At 33.9% G+C, this 26,977-nt stretch overlaps 1 protein-coding gene across 1 annotated transcript in view; it reads right to left on the reverse strand.

Annotated features, from left to right (window-relative positions):
* LOC120885679 (protocadherin-15-like) overlaps positions 1-26,977 on the reverse strand; it is a 189,507-nt gene that overhangs the window by 104,308 nt on the left and 58,222 nt on the right. Inside the window, 1 exon segment of the mRNA XM_078027797.1 lies at positions 7,435-7,575. Within this exon segment, the coding sequence (XP_077883923.1) occupies positions 7,435-7,575 (141 nt within the window).

Here is a 26,977-nt window from a genome sequence, read left to right on the forward strand (position 1 = left end):
AACTTAAAAAAAACAATAATATAAAGAGTGCAGTGATCCTATGAAAACGGGTGTTCTTCTAAATGATGGAGAATGTAAAGTGAAGGTAGTTTTCTTTTCAAATTTTCCAGATGCATAAGTTATCAACAATACATGAATTTGATTTAACACTTCTGTTTATGGGTACTTATCTTAAAGAAAAAAGTTAGCAAGTGGCGAATGATTGTCACATAAGTAGTTTCTTTTTTTTTTTTTTTTTTTGCTTTTTTTTTTTATTGATTGTTCAAAACATTACAGAGCTCAAGACATATCATCTTTCATACATTCGACTCAATTGGGTTTTGAACTCCCCAAATACATAATACAGACTCACTTCTGTTACATACTCACATTTTTACATAATGGTATATTAGTGACTGTTGTATTCTGCTACCTTTCCTATCCCCTACTATCCCCCCTCCCCTCCCCTCCCCTCCCATCTTCCCTCTCTACCTCCTCTGCTGTTGTTCAATTCTCTCCCCTTTTTTCCCCCCACCCCCTTGCCCCTCATAACCTCTTATAATTTTGTGTATCACTGAAGGTCTCCTACCATTTCCATATGTTTTCCCTTCTCTCTTCCTTTCTCTCCCCCCATTCGTCTTAGTTTACTGTTAGTCTTTTCCTCATGCTCTTCCTTCCTGTTCTATTCTTAGTGGCTCTCTTTATATCAAAGAAGACATTTGACATTTGTTTTTTAGGGCTTGGCTAGCTTCACTTAGCATAATCTGCTCTAATGCCATCCATTTCCCTGCAAATTCTATGATTTTGTCGTTTCTTAGTGTTGCATAATACTCCATTGTGTATAGCTGCCACAATTTTTTTATCCACTCATCTATTGAAGGGCATCTAGGTTGGTTCCACAGTCTAGCTATTGTGAATTGTGCTGCTATAATCATTGATGTGGCCGTATCCGTATAGTGTGCTCTTTTAAGGTCCTCATGGAATAGTCCAAGAAGGGCAATAGCTGGGTCAAATGGTGGATCCATTCCCAGCTTTCCCAGGAATCTCCATACTGCTTTCCAAATTGGCCTCACCATTTTGCAGTCCCACCAGCAGTGAACAAGTGTGCCCTTTTCCCCACATCCTCGCCAACACTTATTGTTGTTTGACTTCATAATGGCTGCCAATCTTACAGGAGTGAAATGGTATCTTAGGGTGGTTTTGATTTGCATTTCTCTGATTGCTAGAGATGGTGAGCATTTTCTCATGTGCTTGTGGATTGATTGTATGTCCTCCTCTGAGAAGTGTCTGTTCAGGTCCTTGGCCCATTTGTTGATTGGATTATTTGTTATCTTATTGTTTAATTTTTTGAGTTCTTTGTACATTCTGGATATTAGGGCTCTATCTGAGGTGTGAGGGGTAAAAATTTGTTCCCAGGATGTAGGCTCTCTATTTACCTCTTTTACTGTTTCTCTTACTGAGAAAAAACTTTTTAGTTTAAGTAGGTCCCATTTATTTAATCTTGTCATTAACTCTTGGGCTACGGGCGTTCTATTAAGGAATTTGGAGCCCGACCCCACAATATGTAGATCGTAGCCAACTTTTCCTTCTATCAGACGCAGTGTCTCTGTTTTTATATCTAGCTCCTTGATCCATTTTGAGTTAACTTTTGTGGCTGGCGAGAGAAAGGGATTCAATTTCATTTTGTTGCATATGGATTTCCAATTTTCCCAGCACCATTTGTTGAAGATGCTATCCTTCCTCCATTGCATGTTTTTAGCCCCTTTATCAAATATAAGATAGTTGTAACTTTGTGGATTAGTCTCTGTGTCCTCTATTCTGTACCATTGGTCCACCTGCCTGTTTTGGTACCAGTACCATGCTGTTTTCGTTACTATTGCTTTGTAGTACAGTTTGAGCTCTGGTATCGCTATACCTCCAGATTCACACTTCCTGCTTAGAATTGCTTTTTCTATTCTGGGTCTTTTGTTTTTCCATATGAATTTCATGATTGCTTTATCTATTTCTACAAGAAATGTCTTTGGGATTCTGATTGGCATCGCATTAAACCTGTAGAGAACTTTGGGTAATATCGCCATTTTGATGATGTTAGTTCTGCCTATCCATGAACAGGGTACATTTTTCCATCTTCTGAGATCTTCTTCTATCTTTCTCTTTAAGGTTCTGTAGTTTTCATTGTATAAATCTTTCACCTCTTTTGTTAGGTTGATTCCCAAGTATCTTATTTTCTTTGAGGATATTGTGAATGGAGTGGTTTTCCTTATTTCCATTTCAGAGGCTTTGTTGCTGATATACAGGAATGCCTTTGATTTGTGCGTGTTGATTTTATATCCTGCCACTTTGCTGAATTCATTTATTAACTCTAGCAGCTTCTTTGTAGATCCTTTTGGGTCTGTTAAGTAAATTATCATGTCATCTGCAAATAGCGATAATTTAATTTCTTCTTTTCCTATTTTTATGCCTTTAATTTCTTTTGTCTGTCTAATTGCTCTGGCTAGTACTTCGAGAACTAAATTAAATAGAAGTGGTGATAGAGGACATCCCTGTCTTGTTCCAGATTTTAGAGGGAATGCCTTCAGTTTTTCTCCGTTTAGGATGATGCTAGCCTGAGGTTTAGCATATATAGCTTTTACAATGTTGAGGTAAGTTCCTGATATCCCTAGTTTTTCTAATGTTTTGAACATAAAGGGATGTTGTATTTTGTCAAATGCTTTTTCTGCATCTATCGAGATGATCATATGGTTCTTGTCTTTAAGCCTATTGATGTGGTGAATAGCATGTATTGATTTCCGTATATTGAACCAGCCTTGCATCCCAGGGATGAATCCTACTTGATCATGGTGCACAAGTTTTCTGATATGTTTTTGTATTCGATTCGCCAGAATTTTATTGAGAATTTTTGCATCCAAGTTCATTAGAGATATTGGTCTGTAGTTTTCTTTCTTTGAAGTGTCTTTGTCTGGTTTTGGGATCAGGGTGATGTTGGCCTCATAGAATGAATTTGGAAGAGCTCCTTCTTTTTCTATTTCTTGAAATAGTTTGAAAAGTATTGGTATTAGTTCTTCTTTGAAGGTTTTGTAGAACTCCGCTGTATACCCATCAGGTCCAGTGCTTTTCTTGGTTGGTAGTCTTTTGATGGCTTCTTCTATTTCTTCCTTTGTTATTGGTCTGTTTAAATTGTGTGTGTCTTCCTGTCTCAATCTGGGCAAATCATATGCCTTAAGAAATTTATCGATATCCTCGCTATCTTCTATTTTATTAGAATATAGGGTTTCAAAATACTTTCTAATTATCTTCTGTATTTCTGTAGTGTCGGTTGTGATATTGCCTTTTTCATCCCGTATATTAGTAATTTGAGTTCTCTCTCTTCTTCTTTTTGTTAGCATAGCTAAGGGCTTGTCTATCTTATTTATTTTTTCAAAGAACCAACTTTTAGTTTTATCAATTTTTTCAATGGTTTTTTTTGGTTTCAATTTCGTTTATTTCTGCTCTAATTTTAATTATTTCTTGTCTTCTACTACAATTGCTGTTGTTTTGTTCTTCCTTTTCTAGGTTTTTGAGGTGTAGTGTGAGTTCATTTATTTGTTGTTTTTTTCTTTTTTTGATGAAAGAACTCCAGGATATGAATTTCCCTCTTAAAACTGCTTTCATTGTGTCCCATAGATTCCGGTATGTTGTGTCTGTATTATCATTTGACTCTAAGAATTTTTTTATCTCTTCCTTTATGTCTTCTGTAACCCATTGATCATTCAATAACATATTGTTCATTTTCCATGTGGTGTAGGATTTCTCCTTCCTTTTTTTATCATTGATTTCCAATTTCATTCCATTATGGTCAGATATGGTGCATGGTATTATCTCCACACTTTTATATTTACTAAGATTTGCCTTATGGCATAATATATGGTCTATTTTTGAGTAGGATCCATGTGCTGCTGAGAAGAACGTGTATCCACTTGATGATGGTTGGTATATTCTATATATGTCAGTTAGGTCTAGGTTATTGATTGTGCTGTTGAGTTCTATAGTTTCTTTATTCAGTTTTTGTCTAGAGGATCTGTCTAATGGCGAGAGCGGTGTGTTGAAGTCACCCGTAATTATTGTGTTATGGTCTATTTGACTCTTGAACTTGAGGAGCGTTTGTTTTATGTAGATTGCAGCTCCATTGTTTGGTGCATACAAATTGATAATTGTTATGTCTTGTTGGTGGATGGTCCCTTTTAACAGTATATAGTGTCCTTCTTTATCCTTCTTAATTAACTTAGGTTTGAAGTTGATTTTATTTGATATGAGTATGGCCACTCCTGCTTGCTTCCGAGGGCCATGTGAGTGGTATGATTTTTCCCAACCTTTTACCTTCAGCCTGTGTATGTCTTTTCCTATCATATGAGTCTCCTGAAGGCAGCATATTGTTGGATTTGTTTTTTTGATCCAGGTTGCTAGCCTATGTCTCTTGATTGGTGAGTTTAGGCCATTAACATTTAAAGTTACAATTGAAATATGATTTGTACTTCCAGTCATGCTTCTTTATTTATTTATTTTAGTTTGGCTAGTTTTACTTTTTTTGGTTATTTTCCTCCTCCTTTACTGAGATACCTCTTGTTGTTAGTTTTGGGCACTATTTTTCAATTCCTCTTCTTGTAGTATATTGCTCAGAATGCTTTGCAGTGCTGGTTTTCTTGCTGCAAATTCTTTTAGCTTTTGTTTATCGTGAAAGATTTTAATTTCGTTGTCAAATCTGAAGCTCAATTTTGCTGGATACAGTATTCTTGGTTGAAATCCATTATTTTTCAGCGTTTGAAATACATTGTTCCAGGATCTTCTCGCTTTCAAAGTCTGGGCTGAGAAATCAGTCGTTAACCTAATTGGTTTACCCCTGAATGTAATCTGTCTCTTTTCTCTGGTAGCTTTTAATATTCTCTCCTTGTCCTGTATGTTGGCTATCTTCATAATTATGTGTCTTGGAGTTGGTCTATTATAGTTTTGAATGTTTGGGGTCCTGTAGGCTTCCAGGATTTGGCAATCCATTCCATCTTTCATCTCTGGGAAGTTTTCTACAATTATTTCATTTAATATGCTGTCCATTCCTTTGGCTTGAATCTCTGTGCCTTCTTCTATCCCGATGACTCTCAAATTTGGTTTTTTAATGACATCCCATATCTCTTGAATAGATTGCTTGTGGGATTTAAGCATCTTTTCTGTGTTGACTATACTCTTTTCAAGTTGATAAACCTTGTCTTCATTATCTGATGTTCTGACTTCTACTTGATCAAGTCTATTTGTAATATTCTCGTTTGAGTTTTTAATTTGGTTTATAGTTTCCTGCAATTCTAGGATTATAGTTTGATTCTTTTTTAAGATCTCTATCTCCTGGTAGAGCTCGTTCTTTGCCATTTGAATTTGTTTGTTTAATTCATTTTCAAAATATATTTTTATTGCTTGGACTTGCTGTCTCATGTCTTCTCTAATATTCCTTTCCATTTGAGTTAGGTATGCCTTGAGTTCTTTCCCTATCCCTGCTTCTGATGTTTCTATGTCCTCTTGTAGAATTAAGTTGTCTTGCATTGTTTGTACTCCTTTTTTCCCTTGTTTTCTCATGTTGTCCCCGTTGCTTTCCAGCTCTATTTGATTGTCGTGTTTCTACTCTCTTCTATAGATTTGTTTTGGTTCTGTTTTACTCTGATGCCTCTCCTTAGTGTTGTTAAACTATGCCTGCTGACGTGGATTCCACTGTGAAGGAAGATCCGACGTCCCAGCTCCAGTGACGACACTACTTTGCTATGACCGGCCCCAGTTCCTTGCCTGGGTGTCCTGATGAGGTGGTGTGACTGGACTGTCTCTGTTTGATTTCAGCTCCCAGTCACGGCAGGCAGGTGGTCTCTAGCCGCCCAGTATCACAGGCCGCGGGCGGGTGATCGGTCACCTGCAGCCGGGTGTTCTCCTACCGCCCAGCTATGCGGGCAGTGGGTGAACTGTCGCCGGCGGGCCTGCAATTTCCAGCTGCCCAGTCTGGAGGGCCTTGCCGCTAGCTTCCTGGTTTCTCCTGCTAGCCTTCTGTAGCCGCAGGGCAGGCCGCACGAATCAGTGGGCCTGGATCTCCGGGGTCCCACAGTTGACAATTGGGTTCCCAGGCACTCTGTCCTTTGGATTTTCCTGCTTGCCCCTCCCCCAGCTCTAGCTAGACAGGTTTCCTTTTGGCTGCAGATGGGTAGGGGGGGTTGCAGGTCAGGTGCCTCTAGTTCCCCCCTAGTCTTTATGCAGGCTCACTCTGATTCTCCCTCCCCCGGCAAGCCTAGGAGAGAATTTATGCGAGTTCCCAATGTATGGGGGATGGGCTGAGTGCCACACACCTGTTTTGTTGTTGAGATCTGTCGGAGAATGGGTGGATATATCAGCTGTTCAAGATGCTGACTGCTGATTCCCTTGGTGGAGTGTCCGCTGTGGGGGATGGGACTGTACCGCTTCCTTCCCCGTCTAAACTCCCGTACTCAGCCCGGGAGTCAGTGCGGGCTTGGCTGGTGGGATTCCACCTGGTCGCAGCCAAGCCTCTCCCTGCTTGCTAATTAATGGCTTCCCTGGAGCGCCACGCCTTCTGTAGCCGCAGGGCAGGCCGCACGAATCAGTGGGCCTGGATCTCCAGGGTCCCACAGTTGGCAATTGGGATCCCAGGCACTCTGTCCTTTGGATTTTCCTGCTTGCCCCACCCCCAGCTCTAGCCAGACAGGTTTCCTTTTGGCTGCAGATGGGTAGGGGGGTTGCAGGTCAGGTGCCTCTAGTTCCCCCCTAGTCTTTATGCAGGCTCACTCTGATTCTCCCTCCCCGGCAAGCCTAGGAGAGAATTTATGCGAGTTCCCGATGTATGGGGGATGGGCTGAGTGCCACACACCTGTTTTGTTGTTGAGATCTGTTGGAGAATGGGTGGATATATCAGCTGTTCAAGATGCTGACTGCTGATTCCCTTGGTGGAGTGTCCGCTGTGGGGGATGGGACTGTACCGCTTCCTTCCCTGTCTAAACTCCCGTACTCAGCCCCACATAAGTAGTTTCTAAACAGCAGATTTTATTGTTAGAAAATTATTCATAGAAGCCTAATTATCCAACAACACAGTATTAGATTAAAAAAACATAATGTCATTGAGCTAAAAAGCAGCATGAACAATGTAATTGTTATTTTAAAACATAGCTATGTATTTGTATTTATATAGAAAATCATTGTAAGGACAGAGATCAAAATGATAATATCTGCTTACCTCCCAAAAGTAAAATATCAAGTGATTGTTTTTATTTTTATTTGTTCCCCCCGCCCCCGCTAAGTTTCTATGAGAAAAAAAATTGTTTTTGATTAAAAAAAAAACAACTAAAATTTTTTTTGGAAAAATATTGATATCTGTTAAGCCAGACTCTTAATCAAAAGTTAAATGTCACATACACAGCGTGAAGAATATGACACACTGACCTTAAAAATTGTTGTTGGTTCTTCATTAAGATTGACTCGAGTTATTACTCTTTCAGAATCTTCCTCTACATCAAAAATACTGGCAGGGTAAGGAAACTGCAAATCATCTACTCTGTATCTCACACGACTTGCAGGTAACCCCTGAAATGAAATTACATATTATTCATTTATTGTATTAAATGAAAACACAGGATAGTGATAAAGTTAAACTGATTTCCAAAATGAATGGCCTTGTAGAAATGAAGAATTATATTTTATGATTTCATACTTTCAGGGATAAAATGTAGCAGAATCATTATTTCTTTAGGATAACTCAATCTGAATCCATGAAGTGTCTTTACTATAGGCTACTTCAGAAGGATTTTTAACACAGAAAAACATTAATTGCTGCCTCCAGCATCTTTTCTCCCACATTTATTGTAAGAATCACATTTCTCTCCCCAAATACCCAGTGTCTTCCTAATATTTTAACTTCGGAGACAATGATGTTATTTTTAATCATATATATTTTCAATTATAGGTATTGGAAATTTGTGATACTCAGAGAAAGGTGAAGTGTGGAGAACTGTGTTGAAGTGGAGGAATACGCATTGCAGGGAAAGAAACCAAACTGATTTACCATCTACTCTGTGCTAATTTTCATGATAAATATTTACATAAGTCAGACTAAATCTTGCAACAGTCCATTAAGGTAATGTTAATAAGAAATATGACAGTAATAATAGAAAAATAAATGATAGCTAACATTTGTTGAGTTTTAGATGTGCAAAGCCCATCTAAAAGATGTCCTCTACCACCCGTTCTATAGCCAATGAACTTGAGGCTTCATAGTTGATAAAGATCACAACTTTGCCCCTGAGATGAGCCAAGATAAACTAAAGACCAAACCATGCCAAACCAAAACAAAATAAAACATATTTTTTAATGAAAGAAAGTAACATTTGATCAATTTTAAAATGGTATCAAAATAGTCATAATAGGGAACACTCAATATTGTGTTTGATGTCCTTACTTCAATTAGGGCTTAGATCTTTTTTTAAATTTTTAATTATATAGGTTGATAATGGGTTGAACATTATCATCTTTCCAGTGCTTATAGCTTGGAAATCTCTTAAATACTAGAAGTGAGGTAAACAACTCAGGCACCAAATGAACATGTGGTAGAGTTTGACTTCAGACTCAGACAGAAGGGAACCATTAAGTTCCTTAGGAAGATAGACAATTAAAAAAAAATGGGGGGCTGGGTATGGCAGCACATGCTTGTAATGGCAGTAGCTCAGGAGGCTGAGGCAGGAGAACTGTGAGTTGAAATTCAGCCTCACCAACAGCGAGGCACTAAGCAACTCAGTGAGAACCTGTCTCTAAATAAAATACAAAATAAGGCTGGAGATGTGGCTCACTGGCCCCTGAGTTCAATCCCTGGTACCCATCCACCTCCCACACACACAAAAAAACTGAAAAAGTGGACTTGGCATTATGCTCACATAGAAGAAATAGGATATCACGCTCACAGGCCAATTGGACTTAATGACACTTTAGTATAAAGATGGTTTTGAGAATATTATTATTTATAATACTGATCTTCTTTGTGGCTATATTTAAAATCGAAATTGTTAGTAAGTTATGGCCTAAAGAATAGAATACATATTGGATACATATTTTAGCTTAAGGACTTATATAATCGTCCAATTGTTACTTGTTCATTCACATACTATACAGCGCAATTGATCACAATCTCCTTGGACACATACTTTAGTTTTTTAATTCTTCTGCATTTTACCTGAGTGTTCTGTTTCAAACATTTTATTTTCTCCACTTTTTAAGTTTTTCTAATTAGTTATATATGAAAGTAGAATGCATTTTGACAACATCATACATAAATGGAGTATAACTTCTCTTTCTTCTGGTTGTACATGATATAAGATCACACTGGTCATGTAGTCATATATGCACATAAGATATTAATGTTCCATTCATTCTACTATTCTTCCTACCTTCATATCCTCTCCGCTCCCTTCATTCCCCTCTGCCTTCACCAAAGTACCTCTATTCTTCCCTCGCCACCGGACCCCCTCCACCCATTGTGAATTAGCAACCACATATCTAAGAAAACATTAGGCCTTTGTTTTTGGGGGGATTGGCTTATTTCTCTCAGCATATTATCCAGACCTGTCCATTTACCTGGAAATGTGATAATTTCATTCTTCTTTAAGACTGAGTAATATTCCATTGGGTATATATACCACATTTTCTTTTCCAAGGTTCTGTCGCTATCATTTCTATTTTCTACCTCTACCCTAAGCCTCTAGCATGTCTCTCAGTCCCATGACTTTAAATATTTTCTGTTTACTAACAGTTCCCAAATTTTATTTTTCTGGATAAATTTTCAACCTTTAAAAGACATACTAGTGCATAGAATTGTCAACTATATGGTCCATGTTTAAGTGTGACATAACCAAACCAGAATCCTCATTTCCTTTTCCAAATTTGTTCCTCCTATGCTGTAGGGAAATAGTCCTACCTTTAACCAAATTGTATCATCTTAAATCTTAGAAATGATCTCTGATCCCTCTCATCCTCCATGACCAAAGCATTGCCATGTCTTTTTCAAATGCATGTATTCCCATCTTCTCTAGTTACCTGTTCCCTATAGTAGTCTGTTCATTGAGTCTCTGCTTCCACTGTACTGATATTATCTTTCATTTTTTTAAACTTTAATGTTTTCTTGCAAAGAAAATTCACATATAAACCATTCTATTTCACTATAATGATGGGTCATAAAACACTTAATTTTGCAAGAGAACTTGAAAGCCAAATGCAAAAAATCAACATAAACTTATTAATGGGTATGTCATATAAAAATAAACTGTAACATCAGTAACCTAATTCTGAAAAGATATATAAACATACCAAATTTTTATAATAAATTGAAGCTAATTTGTTGTCAGTGTAAAATATAGTGTACACTTTAAGTGATCTTTATAAAGTCTCAATATAAATGACAAAATAAATATCCATAGATTACATTAAGGGAAGTAGGAGAGGAATCAAAGCAAGTCACTATCAAAATCAATGAATAACAAATTAAACCATTAAGTGGGAAAAACAGCTATATGAAATAAAGTAGGAGTAGTGAGTTCTTCACTTTTACAATATATTTGATTAAAAATGCATTATTATAAAAAACAATCAATACAAAAAGCTTGACTAACAGAATTAAATCTTAAAAAAATATAACTGTGTGTAATCTACAGGGGACTCTAAATCTAAGGACACAAACAGACTAAAAGTAAAAGGATATGAGTGTTATACACCAAAATGGCAAAATTATTGTATGCAGAACATAGATTAGAGCAAAAAGTTATATGGATTAAAATAGATTTTAAATAAAAAACAACTTTGAAAAGGGGGCAAAGTGGAATATTATATAAAAATAAAAGGGACATTTCCTTAGGATACGGCAATAAGAGTAGATATACTTGCAACTCACATCATACTTCCCAAATATAGAAAGAAAAGATTAAGAGAATTAAATGAAGATATAGAAAGCAACACTGTAATACTAGGAGACACCAATCCCCCCTTATTCTAAAGAAAAATAAGATCAAACAAAATGGTAATCACAAAACAGAAAACTGAAAAATATTTGAAGCCAATTAGACTTATATACTCAATTTTCTCAATAGCAATACTGAATAGTATTGACTGAAGGAATAAAACAAAGGTTAATGAACATTAAAATATTTAAATTATTTTGTAAACATAGAATAAAATTTGAAGTCAGAGTGGAAGGGGATGTTCAAAAATCCATAAACTTGTGGTGCTTGATTGAATACTCTTAAACATGGTCTTGTTCAAGAATTTAAAAATAAAATTAAAAGGTGTTTATATACCTTGAAGCTATCTGGAGGCTCCATGTAATATTTTTCAAACTTCCAATCTTATTTTTCTCAGAATTATAATAATCTTATTCTAGAAATTGTATGGAATCTCAACATTGTATGAATACCTCAAAATATTCAAAATACAAACAAAATTGAAAGAATACTGTTTCCTGACTATTAGAAGCCATAGTATTCAGTTATTAATACTGATATCAAGTTAGACAAAGAGGCATATGGAATTCTGAGTGAATGTGGTAATAAGCTCTCACATATATGGCAAATTAAGAAATATTTGCACACCAATGTTTGTTATGATATTATTCAAAAGAGCCATCATAGAAGTAAACAAAAGGTCCATTGTGATGAGTGGATGGAGTAATTTGGAATACAGAAACTAGAATTTTTTAAAGTAATAAAAGTTAAGACATTTTGCAAAATGTATAATGACAAATATTAGACATTATATTAACTGAAATAAGTCACTAACAAAAAGACAAATACTGTAGAATTCTACTAATATAAGATATGTAAACTTAAAAAAACCCTTCTGAACAGAAAAGTGAATAGTGTTGATGGTGGGGAAGACAGAATTGAGCCCTATATCTTTCAATAACATGAATCATTTCATGAGTACTGCTTAAAGCCCTCCAAAGCTCTTTAATCACTCATACACAAAATGGCTTAAATTCTTATTATGCACTATCAAATTCTCAGAACATCTTGTTTCTGCTTATCTATTTAACTTTAATGGCTTGCTCATTTCTTGTTCATACATTGTTCCTGCTTCCTCATCTTTTCCTGCTGCACATTTCCAAAATTTTCAGTGACTCAAATTATTCTTTTCTTCAGGTACTCCATAGCACCTGCTTCTAAGCTATTTTTCTCCTGCAACACTACTTGAAATTCTAGTATGCATGCCATCTGTTTACTTTATTCTTTGTCTCCTATGTAATTATACAAGCTTCATAAGGTTAGGAGCTCTATTCGATGATCTTGAATGGTACTTGAACCCTGTAGACACCCAAGGAGCATTTGACTGAACAAACACATGAATTACTGAATGAATTCCCATGTATAAAGTATGCCCAGAAACTCTTAATAAAGTATTTACATATTTTAAGATTTTGAAAATGCAGAATGTTGGGGAATTCTTGATATAATTTTAAGGGACTGTCAGCTCTGAGATAATATTTGTATACAGACTCCAAATTTTACTTAGTGGTAGGTGGAGAGTTCAGACACTGAGGAAATATAGAAAAAGAAACATTTATTAAAAAAACTTTCCCTAGGTACAACAATGTTTCTGTAATAATCATTCAGATGCCATTCATAAGAAAGAAACTTTGCTTGTATTTTAATAACAATATAGACTAGATTTGTAAACTATCAATTGAAATGCTTTGCTACATACCAGAGTATGTGCATTACATGCATTCCCATATTTATACTTAAAAAGAAATCCAGGAGTTCTCATGAACACCTACATTTTACAAAAAAAAAAAAAAAAAGAAAGAAAGAAATCAAAGTTTTAAGAATTAATTCATTTCCTGAAATTTCCCTAGCTAGAAAATGAGAAAGTTATTACATAATCAGGCTTCCTTCATACTAAAACACAGGTCCTTATGTGTTAAATCAGCTTACTATTTATCTATGAAATAGTTCTTAAGTGAGAACAAAAAGGCAATATGATCGAGAAAATTTATTTGGGAAAGATGCTTTAGAATTTAATGCCCTAGTAAACCTCGCCTTAGTACATTGTCCAAGACGTTACACAGCACATACTCCATCTCACCTTTAGATGAGGAGGCAAAGTTGAAAGAGAAAAATTATGGCATAAATTGTTTTAAGAACAATTTTTCAGAGTTTCTGTTATCAGTACTTATTCAGACTGCAGTCACTAACATTACTTTTAACAATCACAAATTGACCATCAAGATATTTAAAATGTTATTTATATTTAGAATGTTGTATTTAATAAAGCCAAGGTATTCGTGAAACATTTGGAATTATGCTTTAATTGATAAAATAAAAGAAGAAAATGTGCTAGAATTGTGGAATATTCTTTCTCCAATGCCTAAAGTATTTGCTGTGAAGAAAATCCTAGAACCAACCTCTATAGCATTTTGAAATTACGATAAAATTGCATGTATACATACCTGAACGTTAAGTCACATGTTAGCTCTATCAACAAATTTTTCTTCTATGATTTTAGTTATTTTGTAGATTATCAGCACATTATCAAGGTATGGCTCTTTCAGAATATTTTTAGCTTATAAGACACATTTTAACAACATCCTCTATAACTCATCAAATCACCACACTTCATTTTATATCACACACTATGATACAAAACTCAGCATCTAAAATGATTGCTTCAAGCATATTCAAAAGTTTATTTTTTCTTTTTACTCTCCCTCTCTTACTGCTATCTGCTCTCTCATTCTTTCCTTTATGTTTTTCTTCCCTCACTTCCTTCCTTCCTTTTATTCTGGTCATAGGCTTTTGTTTTTTTTTTCAAAAAAGTCACCTTAATAATTATATGATTAGGCTATATAATAGGTAAAGGTAATTATCTTTGGGAAATAGTTTTAATTAACATTCCTAACATTGTCTCTGGGACATGTACAACATGAATCAGGTCAAAATTTTGTTTTTTGAAAGTCAAAAATATTATGATTTTATTTTTTTAATGTCATTTTGAAACCTAGAATTCCAAGCACACTTAACAAACAAGATCGTTATAAACTTGATCATGTAAAATTAACATTATCATTTTTTAAACTTCTTCTAATACTTAATTCCAATTAAAATTGTAATAGACATGATCTAAGTATTATAATGTACAAAACCCTCAATAATTATATCTTCAAAGCTAAAATAAAATGGTCCACTGAGTTTATCTATTACATATTTTAATATTTATGATATATGTGATATAAGTGGTCAAATTATCATTTAGATAAATGTTAATTTAACAAATAGTTGTTTTAATTTTAAACTGTACTAAGAACAGAGACACCCATATTTATTTCTATATATTTCCTATAATTTATATGTCTTCTAGTTGAATACATGTAATAGTTAATGATGTTTGTTTTTTAAAATGAACTAAAATATAAAAATACTTAAATTGAGATAAAATACATAATTACCATTTTCTACTTCTCTTATGATACTAGAGTTAGTATGTTACATATATCTCTCTTTGTGTATAGTTACATATATATATATATATGTATATATATATATCAATCTCAATAGAGATTTTCTACCAAAAGAAAAAGTTATCAATGTATTTTTTAAAAATTAAATCTTGTTAATATGGCAATAGACTCTTCCTCTATAGCATTTTGAAATTGTGATAAAATTATTCTACTCCTAACACTAAAATCAGCCCACAGGAATTTATTTCCTGGGGAGTACTGGGGATTAAAATCAGGGGCACTAAACCACTGAGCCACATCCCTAGCCCTATTTTGCATTTTTTTTTTTTAATTTAGACACAGGGTCTCACTGAGTTGCTTAGTGCCTGGGTTTTGCTCAGGGTGGATTTGAACTTGAGATCCTCCTGCCTCAGCCTCCTGAGCTGCTGGGATTATAATCATGCACTACCTCACCTGGTAGCCCAAAGGCGCTTTGATGAAGTTATTACTAACTGAAATAAGACCATGGTTTGATTTATAAATGACAAGTAAATGACTTCTACTGCTTTTTTCTGATGAACCAAATTTATTAGTTTTTATTTAGGTCCAGAAGCAATCTTGCAGTAGACTACAGCATTCAGGTTAAATTTTTAAAGATTTAACAAAAGTAAAACTCATGATCATTTAAGAAGCCCACTGTGTCATTTAAGGACTTTGGCACTAAGGAGACTCTTCTTGGTATCTGAACACTTTACTTGCTTGTAACCAGATCTCTCCCTAAGCAGACACAGAAAACAGCTGTCATTTCATCAGAGCACTGCAACTTTGCATAGCTATGAAGACCAGTCTTTGCCTCTGAGTCCTGCTTTATTAGGATAGCTATTTCCATCTATTTCTGTACCACCCATGGCATACTTTTCTAGTCTTTGTATCTTTTCTTCATACCCTTTTAACTTACAGTTGTTTTGAAAAATACATTCAAAATCTGGATTCAAGAAAATAAAACAGAGTATTTAATTATTCTATGTCACCATCAATGAAACAAGCAATTAGATATCAATTTTATTCTTTACGTTATGGAATCCATTTACATTTTTTTCTTTAATTAATTAGCCTAATTATAACACCTCTTTCTTGCCATGGTATTTTAATATCATGAGATACAATTTAGGTAGCCATTTCAGATAATACAAAACTTCAAATGAAGACTAAAAAATATAGTTTGATTCAACTTTATTTATGGAAAGTTAATAGGCAATCTCATAATCTCTATATATCATCATATAAAAAGGTGAGTATTATTGAAGCCACAAGGGAATTTTATTTTATTGGCATATCAATCATGAAGAACAATTATCAAAATTAAAAAAACACAGAAAGAATTAACCAAAATATAAACATTAATTTAATAGGAAAGTGGTTAAATTTGTGTGCAAGGATTCTCTTTTCAGAACACCATGTTGACTAAAATGGAGTTCATTATGATTCTGCAGCCTGGATTCTTTTGAAGAGTACTTGCAGTAAATTACTTCTTTAATTTCTATGGAAGGTGAAGAAATGTGAGAAGAGTAGCAGAACAGGTTTTTGAAGCTTATGTGACAGCTATTTCTATAACTCTAAATAAACCTATCTAATGGAGTAAATGTTCCCTCAAATAGTCATGTTTTTAAAAGACTGATGGAATGCTGGTATAGTAATCTTTCTTTAGTGTCAACTTCCATTTACCAAAACATTCTTTGACATTTTCCTGGAATTTTCAAATAAATGATACACTGTCTTTGGAACAATATATTTTCCTAAATAAAATGTTCAAAATAGAACCATGGTATTAGTGGAAGCTTAATCATTCAAGAAAGGCACTATAGATACAACAATTGAAATTAATCACTGTTTACAACAGATCCTAAAGCACAATTTGTTTACCATTATATAAAACATAATTATAGTTTAAAATTAGTAAAAAAAACTAAATAATATTATCTATTTCATGTGGCGTATACTTTTAAGATAGAAAGCTAGAACTGTATAAAACAATAGTAACTGAATTTATAAATTATTTACTTTCTACCACTTATCATGCAGCTTGTATATTCATCATATATAAAATTAATTAACTAATTAATTTGTTAATCAATTTAACCCATTTACTGACAAAAAATGGCTGTGATGTGGGAGTACATAAATGAAAAACCTAGTAGAGAAGTGCTCCGGAATAATGTTCACCAAATTATATTTCTATATTATGTCCATGTACTACTGTGTAACAACCAATCCCACCATTATGTATAGTAATAATGCACCAATGAAAATGTGGAAATAAAAAAACTCATAGCTAAATGAGCGACAAAATTAATCTCATATCCCCTCCTTCCTTATTTTTTTAGCAATAATTTACCCATGTTGTCATTATAAAATATCAAGCTCTTTCTTGCCTCAGATCTTTTACATTTGCTTTTGTCTCTGTATTCAATACTCCTGAATGATTAGTACCATCTAACATTCAGTTCTTAGTTGACACCTGTTCTGCATATACCCATCCATAATCCACTCTGAGTTAATACCTTTTATATTTTCTTTATACTATATATCTTCATATGAATTCATGTTATAGATTTACTTGTTCATGGTTTTTCATTTCATTATATCTGTCCATAGATAATTTATCCTTGTAAATTCACATGCATCTCTCAAGAAAGCAGATGTGACAGACAGGGTCTTATAGGCATCACATCTGGTCATGTTACAGAGAGAAACACAATTAGCAACAACATTTCTGATGCAAGTCATGAGGAATAAGCATGTGGTGCTAATGAAGTTCATAGAGGTTGAATTCACATCTTAGGATTTATAGTCAATTAGACTATAACCCTGTGCAGACACTCACATGTCCTGAAAGGTATTGACTTCTTTTTGATTCATAGAGATTTCAACAATAGTGAAGTAATAATGTATACAATAGAGTATACATGGAGTTTGATCTGATTAATTATTTCGCTATTAAAATCATTTCGTGTCAAGAATTTTGGATATTTTTTCTTAAACTCAGTGCTGATGAAAACATACATGTAATAGTATGAAGTGGCATAAATTAAAATATAATTTTATAATCATTATATTAATTTAAACAAAAACTTACTAATTTTTTGGCATGAACTTTGTTAAAATGTGTGCATGTTTTTTATTTGTGGAATTTCAAAGTCTTACTAGCATATTTTCATGAAAAAATCTATTCTCAGTATTATAGTTCTATGGATGACACCAGAATTCATTCATGAGACCAATGATTGATATTGTAAAGTTTAAAATTAAGGATACTATAGGCATTCCACTAAATCAGAGGCAAGTTAAGCATGTTTGTCATTACCTTAGAAATGAGAAAGAAGAGAAAACATTAACATCTTTGTACTGCAGACTAGCTAAACACTTTCATTATTCAGTAAGCACAGGAACAACCCAGCGAAATCAGTCTTATAAATTGTATATGGAAATGAAGTTTGAAGAGGACAAGTAACTGTTGTATGGTACCCTGTTTCCTAGTTAAACACAAGGGGCAACAGTGCCATTCGTCAATAGATGGGAGGGACTTTGGAGGTGTCTGACAAGGCATAATGACTCTCAGGAAGGATATGATTTATATGCCTCTTGATAAAGCAATAACTGTGCTTGTTTATGTATCCTGATTTTACTTCTGAGTATGATTTGAGATATTATGTGATTTATTTGTATACTAAAATGTGAAAGAGATTGTGATATTTTTGTGATTTCCCTTCATCAGCTAAACTTGACGCGTTTAACTTAATATGTACTAGTGCAAACATACTTCTAGAATGGCCTTTTATTTAGTATATGCAGAATGATATGTAATATGGTAAACCAGGATATTGGGGACGTGATAAAAAATGTATGATGATGGTGCTAATATTAGATTTACAAAATCAAAAAGTGATATAGCTCATAGGAATAATAAATGAAAGAGAAAATTATAAATTTGTATCAAGAAAATACAAACTTAAAATTTAATTGTTTTGTTATTTAGCATGTTTTTTACTTTCCATTTCCACTTATATTGTGTTAAACATGGTGTGTTTTGACTTAATGATGGTGAGAATATCATTAATTACTATAGAAGGTAATTTCATACCTATTTGAAAGATGTTACAAACTAGCAAAGATAGGAAATTAATTTAGAGTCAAATGCACCAAAATAATTAAGTTCTTAATATCACCGGGTATCTTGACTTAACCAGTTTTCTTAAATACATAATTATCAAAAAATTATTTACTCAGATCCACATAATTTTCTTCATATTAATGGTAATCTTATTATAGCAGGGAATATTAAATCGTGTTATTATCATTAAAACACAAACATTAAGTAATTTCTTCTCAAGTACACAAAGAGTCTTCTCCCTGACATGGTTTCTAAATTTCTTTCTTCCCACATCTTTGAAAGTAACTTTGATTTATTTTGTAACTGTATCATTCGCACGAACTCTTCCAAGTCTGATTTGGCACCAGAAATTACTTTAAAGTGGTTTGTATTGTTTTGACATTCATAATGACTTTGTCATTTTCTATTGGCTCTAGCAGGATGCTAATGTATCCTTCAAAGAGACCAGGAAGAACTGTACTGTCTAACTATCCAAGTAGCCATTGAGAAGATCTGCTGTATGGTACCCTGTTTCCTAGTTAAACACAAGGGGCAACAATAGTGACAAGTAGCCATTGAGAAGAACTGTGCTTTTCTGTCCACCCCTTCTCCTCCCCCTGTATGACACTGGAGGATATAATATTTTGGTAACTTGTGAGTCAGAACTCCTATTTATGAGTTCTGTGTGCCAGATGTCACTCAATATGTGCACTAAGTCAGTGTCTATAGACATGGTAGCAACATAGCTGTTAAAGAAACCAAGAAACATTTGTTTTAGGATTATTTGCCTATAAATTTATGAGGAAATGCATCTTTAAAAGATAAACTTAAATGTGCAAGACATCAAATAACATAATCCTCTAAAACCTCATTTAGATATGTTTCTTATCACAAAGATAACAGGGGCACACATTCGACCTTCTCTTACAAACCAACTCACATAATAAAAGGAATTTTAAAATATAGTGAACTTGCCCAGAGTTAGGAATCAGTGATCATGTGCCTGCTGCTTTAAAATCCTCCCATTTTTTTTTCTCAGAATAGGAGGACAAGAATTCTAAACACTATCATTGTGATCCACAAGACTCCACAGGATCCAACCCAAGTTTACAACTCTTACACCCTGAAAAAATGGTGTTCTTTTGTTTATTGCAATTTACTGGTCTCCCTTCAATTTTAGGACCTAATTCTCCATCTTGCCACTTTGAGTTTGCACATCTCTGAACTGTAACTCAGACACATTTCCTCCAGAAATTTCCTTGAGTCTCAAGACAAAATCAGGCTCTCTTTTATCTGGTTATATGGCACCCCAAACATTTTTTTATTAGAACTTCTTAGGGTTGTCATATTAAACTTGACACACTTCTTATAAACTTGCAAAGTTTTTAGTTTGAAATTATGAAGCTAAGATTCATAATGGTTTTAATTTAGCCCAGTATCTGTTAAGGAATAAATATTCTTCAAATAATATTGATGTACTCCCATGTATTAAATATTGAGGATTTTCCTTTTTCTTTAGACATAAGGTACAGCTGTTTAAGTTAAATGTAATCTATAGGTTTTGCAACTCTCTTATTGAAGGATCTATAAGATGACTTTATTTACCAATTTCCATATCTCCTCTTATTCTCATACCTCTGACCTATCTCCCTTTCCCACTATAGGGAATCACTCTGATGCAATTAAAGTGTATCTTTTATATAGGCTTTTGATGAATTGTATTAAAGTTCAGCCAGTGTCCACTCCCTTTTCTCCCACTTTATGTTCCATTGATTTAGGACTAGGCCTGTGGCTTGTTCAGGTTCATGGAGAATGAAGGACAGGACCAGAGGATTTACATGGGATCATGTGGTCAGACAAGATTTCCTATGATTCTATACTTTGCCACGTGAAGAGCAGGCCTGGCTAGAAATGAGTCCCTAAAAGAGAAGATAAAGGGGATAGATGTGAACCCAACCTGCATCCTGATACCAAGTTTAGCGAACCCCTAGGTGCTTTACAACCCACAAATAAAAATATCATTCTTTGTTACTGTGAATCAGAGATATTGGTGTTGTTGAACTAAACAGTATTTTAGTAGAAAAACTGGGATAATATTGGGTGCATTAAAAAAACTAAACTTTGTGTAATGGCTTTGCTCTTCTCAGCATTTTTACTGAGTACCTGGTTCTTGCATTTGGACCTTTGCTGTGTTAATCAAATCCTGCTGTGTTAGCAGGTTATAGACTATGTCATCCTAAATAATGTCCACAGCTGTATGGTGTTCTCTCCGATGTGTTATCCCTTAATAGAACAGAAAATGTTCCTGACAAAAATTCTCTTGAATGTTTAGTTTTCTTTCAGTATGCACTAAAGACAGCTGTGGTGTTGGGGAGAGAACAGGGGAGAAGGTCTCTGTGTTATCACAGTGGATGAGAGAGCTAGTTAAGAACCATAGCATATAGCTATGGGCAAATAGGGACCTCAACACAGAATACTCAGCCCTGCTACTTATACTTCAGAAACACACTGAGAATAGATCAAGCAAGGGAAAAAACTTGTTGTCATGGTGATGGTTCAGAAGCCCAGCGACTTCCTCATGCCCACAAACCTTGTACCCCACCCACAGCTCTTGCTGAGGTTAACCAATCGCTAATATTTACAGGCTTTTCAAGAATTCAGAGGAAAAACACAAAGAGAAGGATCACAAACAATAGATACATTTGGCAGATCACAAAAAATAGAAGACAGCTTTCCAGGACACATAGCATGAGAAATATCAGAATAAATATAAAAATGACTATGTGGTAGGTAACAAAGGCTCTGCATAAATGAGATAATTTAATTATTGTGGTAAGAATATGTAACATGAGATCTACCCTGTAAAAAAAGTTAAGTGTGCAAAATTTTATAATAATTTATTGTTAACTATAAACAAAATATTGTCTGTCAGATCTCTAGAATAAGAGCAAAACTCCACCCCTAAATAATTCAACTAAAAATGGGCAAAGGATTTGCATAGATGATTTCTCAAGTTGTACAAATGTTCAATAGATATATGAAAATATGCTCAACATCATACTAATCATTAGCGAAATGAAAATCAACAACAATGAGTTATAACACCTATTAGGATGATCAATGTATAAAAAATGATAATTATTAGCAAGGATATGGAAAACTTGGTAACTAGTATACCATTAGTGAACATAAAATAGTGCTACCACTATGGAATATAGTATGGAGGTTGCTTAAAAATTAAAACTTGAACTAACATTTAATATAACACAGTAATTTCAAACTTTATGAATCCATATAAAGCATCAATTTCTAAAAACAATAAATAGGTGGGGGGATTGGAAAGCCAGTGGAAAAGAGGAGGGGGAACAGTTGTGGGGATAAGGGAAAGGTGGAAAGAGGTGCTTGGCACTGAAATGAAGCAAATTATGTTCCACACATGTGTGATTAGTCAGAATGAACCCCACTATTTTGTATAGTTATAAAGCACTAAAAATAAAAAAAAATTAAAAAAAATAAAACCACTATTTGATACAGCAATGCTGTTTTTGGTAATTTATTCAAAAGATTTTAAGTTGCATCTAAAAGAGATGTTTGGACTGCCATGTAAACTGAGGTATTATCCACAATACCTAAGATGTAGATCACCCTAAAAGCACATATGATAGATGAGTAAAGAAAATGTCACACACACACACACACACACACACACACACACACATTTAATCCTTAAATAAAAAGTAAATCGTGCCATCTGCAAGAACATGGATGAACCTGGAGAGCATTATACTGAGTTAAACAAACCATCTTGGAAAGAAAAATACTGCCAAATTCTACTTATACAAGGACTACACAAGAGAATTAGAGAAGCAGAGAATAGAATATGAGCTGGTAGGGACTATGAGAGAGAGAAACTAGAAGCTGCTATTCATGACATGTATATTTCAATTGTGTGTTTTTTTTCATTTTCTAAATGCAAGAACTAAAGAGCCAAGTGACTAAGTAAATTGCCTAAATTAGGTGGTGTGGGTTTTTGGAGTTGACACCAGATTGTCTAGCTCCAAAACCCATACTCTTGAAGCCACTTAAAACTTTCTTGAGATGATTGATGAATATTTAAGTTTATATCTAAGGGGTTATCATATATCAGGTGTAATTAACATAGAAAATAAGATCTAATTATATGTTAATATTAAATGTAATTTAAAGAAGAGAATCTTTCAATTATATAAAAGCAAAATATCTAAAAGTCAAGAAAAATTAATTTGGTTTCAATCTCTATAATGTTACATAACAGAAAAGAGTGTAATATATTATGTATGGTTGTAAAGTACAAAAATTTGTATCCAAGACACTCACATTGTGTCAATTTGAATGTTATATGTGAAAGCAAACTAAAGTTTCCAATATACAATAGTCACAAATAACATCTCCTCAACAAAATAAAAAAAAAAAAAAACAGATGTGACTAAAGCAAGAGATGGAACAAAATGGAGTACACATGCCTTCTTGCCCAGCTTCTCCACCCTTTTAGTCTTGGTCCTTTAAATGAAGCCAGATCATCCTGGCCTTAAATTAAAACAACTGTGGCAAGCAGGTATCTACCTCAAGTCCTCCTTGTGACCTTGCTTACCTTTGCAAAAAAGATTGTTTCTTTATGTAGCAATTTGCTTCCAGTTTTCTCTCACAGTTAGTTATCATATATTCATTCCTTGGTTTGGGAAACCCGTTAATTCTGGGTAAGAGACAGTCTCTCTACCAGTCCTACACAGGGGTTCCTGGACAGATCTGTTAGTATTCTTTGCTAGCTATGTTCTGACTTAGGTTTCTCATTATCCATGATGAAGGACTGGGGAAGAGTGGAGGTGAGTAGAAATAAGACAATTTCTATTACTCTATAAATACATGAATTTAGATATGCTGAAGTCAATTCAAATTTAATTTGTTCCAAAATTGATGTCATTTATTTATTCTTAAATTAGGTTCTTGTTCTATATATATTATTTCTGTCAACTGTTGTTAATAACTGTCTTTATTGCTTCATATAAAAATTTTTGATTCACTTAAAAAAAACTTTCTTTTTTAGTTGTAGATGGACACAATACCTTTGTTTTATTTCTTTTTATTTTTATGTTGTGCTAAGGATAGAATCCAGTGCCTCACATGTGCTAGGTAAGTACTCCACCACTGAGCTACAAGCCCTAACAGTTTCATGGTGTACTTTCTTTCTAAGTAAGTATTTGAGACCAAAGGGACTCAGGGCTGGGGCTATATCATCTCAGTTTTCACAAGCTGACATTCACTCTGAAAACAGTTCCTGATTATTTCCCTGTTTAGCTTTGATGTGAAGGAAAAGAACCACTGAGCTGTGTACATTTCCTTCTCATGTTCCAGGGTCAGCAATCATAGTTAGTAGATGTTGGTCTTAAAACCAGAATATCTGGTACATTACTAGCAATAACCTGAATCCATACAGTATAACAACACTAGCTGGTCGATGGTGAGTGATGAAAAGTAGGTCAGTTAAGACACCAAAGGAAAAAGATGCAGACAAGCCATACTATTGAGAAATGGCAGTACAGTTTTACAACATTTTGGACCCTGGATAACATCCACTATTTCCCACAAAGCAAGCAAGCAGCAAATTGTGGATAAAGATGATTATTGCTTTTCTCGAGCTGTTGTACTCTCTGCCAATAAGTTTTGACAGGATGACTATTTGAAGGGTTAAGCATTCTTGAGATGACTATAATTAACTGACATTCACTGATGACATCATGACACTTTAATAAAACATAGGTATGCATCATAGAACAAAAACTGGCTATCTTTTTTGCTCTTGGCAAAACTATTCTTGAATGATTGAGATGGGTGTTAAAGACACCTGTGAAAACACATTGCAAATAATTCCTCGTGTAGCTTGTCTGAACTAAGAAAGGCTAAGTGTCAGTAACTCAAAAGATGGAAAGAAAATATCTCACACTTGGAATTATTTTTTTCTTTATAAACACATATTTTTAAATAGTGAGAATACTCATATTTGGGAATGATTTTAAATGCAATTACTATTGAGAACTAAGATGAACTATTTTTATGGCATATATTTACTTCATAAGTCAATATCAAAGCCTAAAAAAAGAAGTCTAAAATTCTACATAATTTTTACAATATGATATTATACAAGTAAGAAATTGAATAGCTTGCTAATATTAAACATGTTTCAATTACTGTCTTATTTAAACAAGAGTCTTAAAAGTTCTTAAAATGCTTCTATGGAAAGAACAGTCTAACAATAAGAAATACAGTCTTTGTGGTTTCAGTTCATTTCTGGTTTGTTTGTTTGTTTGTTTGTTTTTCTTTTCTTTTCTTGTATTGGTACTAGAGATTAAACCCAGGGATGCTTTATCACCATGTTCCACCTCCAGTCATTTTTATTTATTTATTTTATTTTGGGACAGAAAAAAGTAAAAGATCTTTCCAATCTTTAGAAATATACGTGTGCGTCACTGTCTGGCCTGTAGTTCCCTCCTTGAAACTGAGCGAAAAATGAACTTCATTTATTTGAGTCATTCTATGTCTACATATTCAAAAAACGACAATAATCTTCAGGGATTTCACCCTGTCCAATAAATGGAACTCCTATGTGGTAAAGTTTGACCTGAAGTTTCAGAAAAAAATTTAAGAAATTCAAATGGAAATTTCACTTGCAGTTCTGTTTTATGATAGTTTAAAGTAAGAAATCTTTTTAAAATAACTTTATTTATTATTTTTTTATGTGGTGCTGAGGATCAAACCCAAATCATATGTGCTAGGCAAGTTCTCTACCACTGAGCCACAACCCCAAGCCTTAAGAGACAACTCACATCTCATGTGAATTAATGTCCACCCTCTCAAAAAAGCAAACAAGAAAAAGGAACTCCTAACAGCTTTAGTTCAGTGGGGGAAACAAATCCCTGGAACATTTTGTTTTTCTTCTTCTAGAGCACTTTTGTTTTGTACACTATGCATTTTAAAAGGCTTAATTTATATTCAGCAGTAATGCTCTAACTTTGAGACCATACCTAGTTTTTCCATCTGATACTTCAAAAGGTTTTGTTGTTGCTATTACCTAGTTTTAAATGGGTGGTTCTCATTTTGTTCATAAGAAACAGGAGGCTTTGAAAAAAAAATGTGGTCAACCTCTAGAAATGCAAATTATTATTTATGTAGCATTGTGATACCTTAAAATACTTCTTCTGTCTTCCTGCCACAAACATAAAATGAAAAGCATAAAAGTCAATCATAATATTTTTGAAATTATATAATACAGTAGTTATCTTCTGAAAATGTTTTTGGATTTGAATTTTTATTTCAGATTGGTGGGGGTGAAGGCAAATTGTGACTATACCAATTCAAGGGATCCAATTTGCAGAAATGATTCAAAACCTCAATTTTGAATAATGCTTACACTGAAAGATTGTTATTGTTTCAGGGATCTGAACTAAATCTGAGAAATGTATACTTTGTAAGAAGTACACTCAATATTCTGATAGAATGACTTGTATCCACCTTTTATCTATTGAAAAGTCAACATCAGATATTAAGTGTAAAATCTTCCACAGTACGTGGAATGCAAGGATAAACTTTTTCCAGCTTCTTTGACACTGATGGATGTGATCTTGATGGCAAGCCAGGTACAAAAGTAACATGCACCAAAAGGAAAGTAAAGGTTTGTCATCTTTTCTGACTTTGAGATCTGTCCCAAATAGCTGTGTTCTAACTCTATGCCTCCTACTTAATAGTCTGCTATCAAACATTTGAACAATTAAATAGATGAAAAATTTGATGGTTATTTCTATGCTTTCCAGTATTGATAAAATGTTCCAGGTCATCGTAAACTTGGCTTTGTTTTATTCTCAAAACTTCTTAGTTTGGCCACTTTAGGGCTGAAAATTAAATGACATTTAATACAAAAAAAAATCATCACTTGGAGTCACCCATCAATAATGCTACTAATTTTAATTCCAACTTAAACTTTGAATTAATAGTACGTTTTGAGAAATGAGCATGTTAAAATAACATGTTTACTTATACTTGTTTTGTAATAATATGTTATATTTTTTATTTGTAGTTCTGTCTTTCCTGCAAGATTGTCAGTTTCTTGAGAACAAAAACTGGTTAGCACAGAGACAAGTATACAGTTCAAAATATGTGTCAAATAGAACTGAATGCATTTCACTAATTTCAAAGTGTTCTGCATCGATGACAGTTTGCTTTAAAAGCAGATTAAACACCAATTTCCCATTCACCATCTCTATTGGTATGTTCAAGACTATGAATTTGTGCCTATAATATTTCTCTAGATGTGATAAATCAGTTTCAAAGACATT

The sequence above is a fragment of the Ictidomys tridecemlineatus genome, chromosome 11 (assembly GCF_052094955.1).
Source record: "Ictidomys tridecemlineatus isolate mIctTri1 chromosome 11, mIctTri1.hap1, whole genome shotgun sequence".
NCBI lineage: Eukaryota > Metazoa > Chordata > Mammalia > Rodentia > Sciuridae > Ictidomys > Ictidomys tridecemlineatus.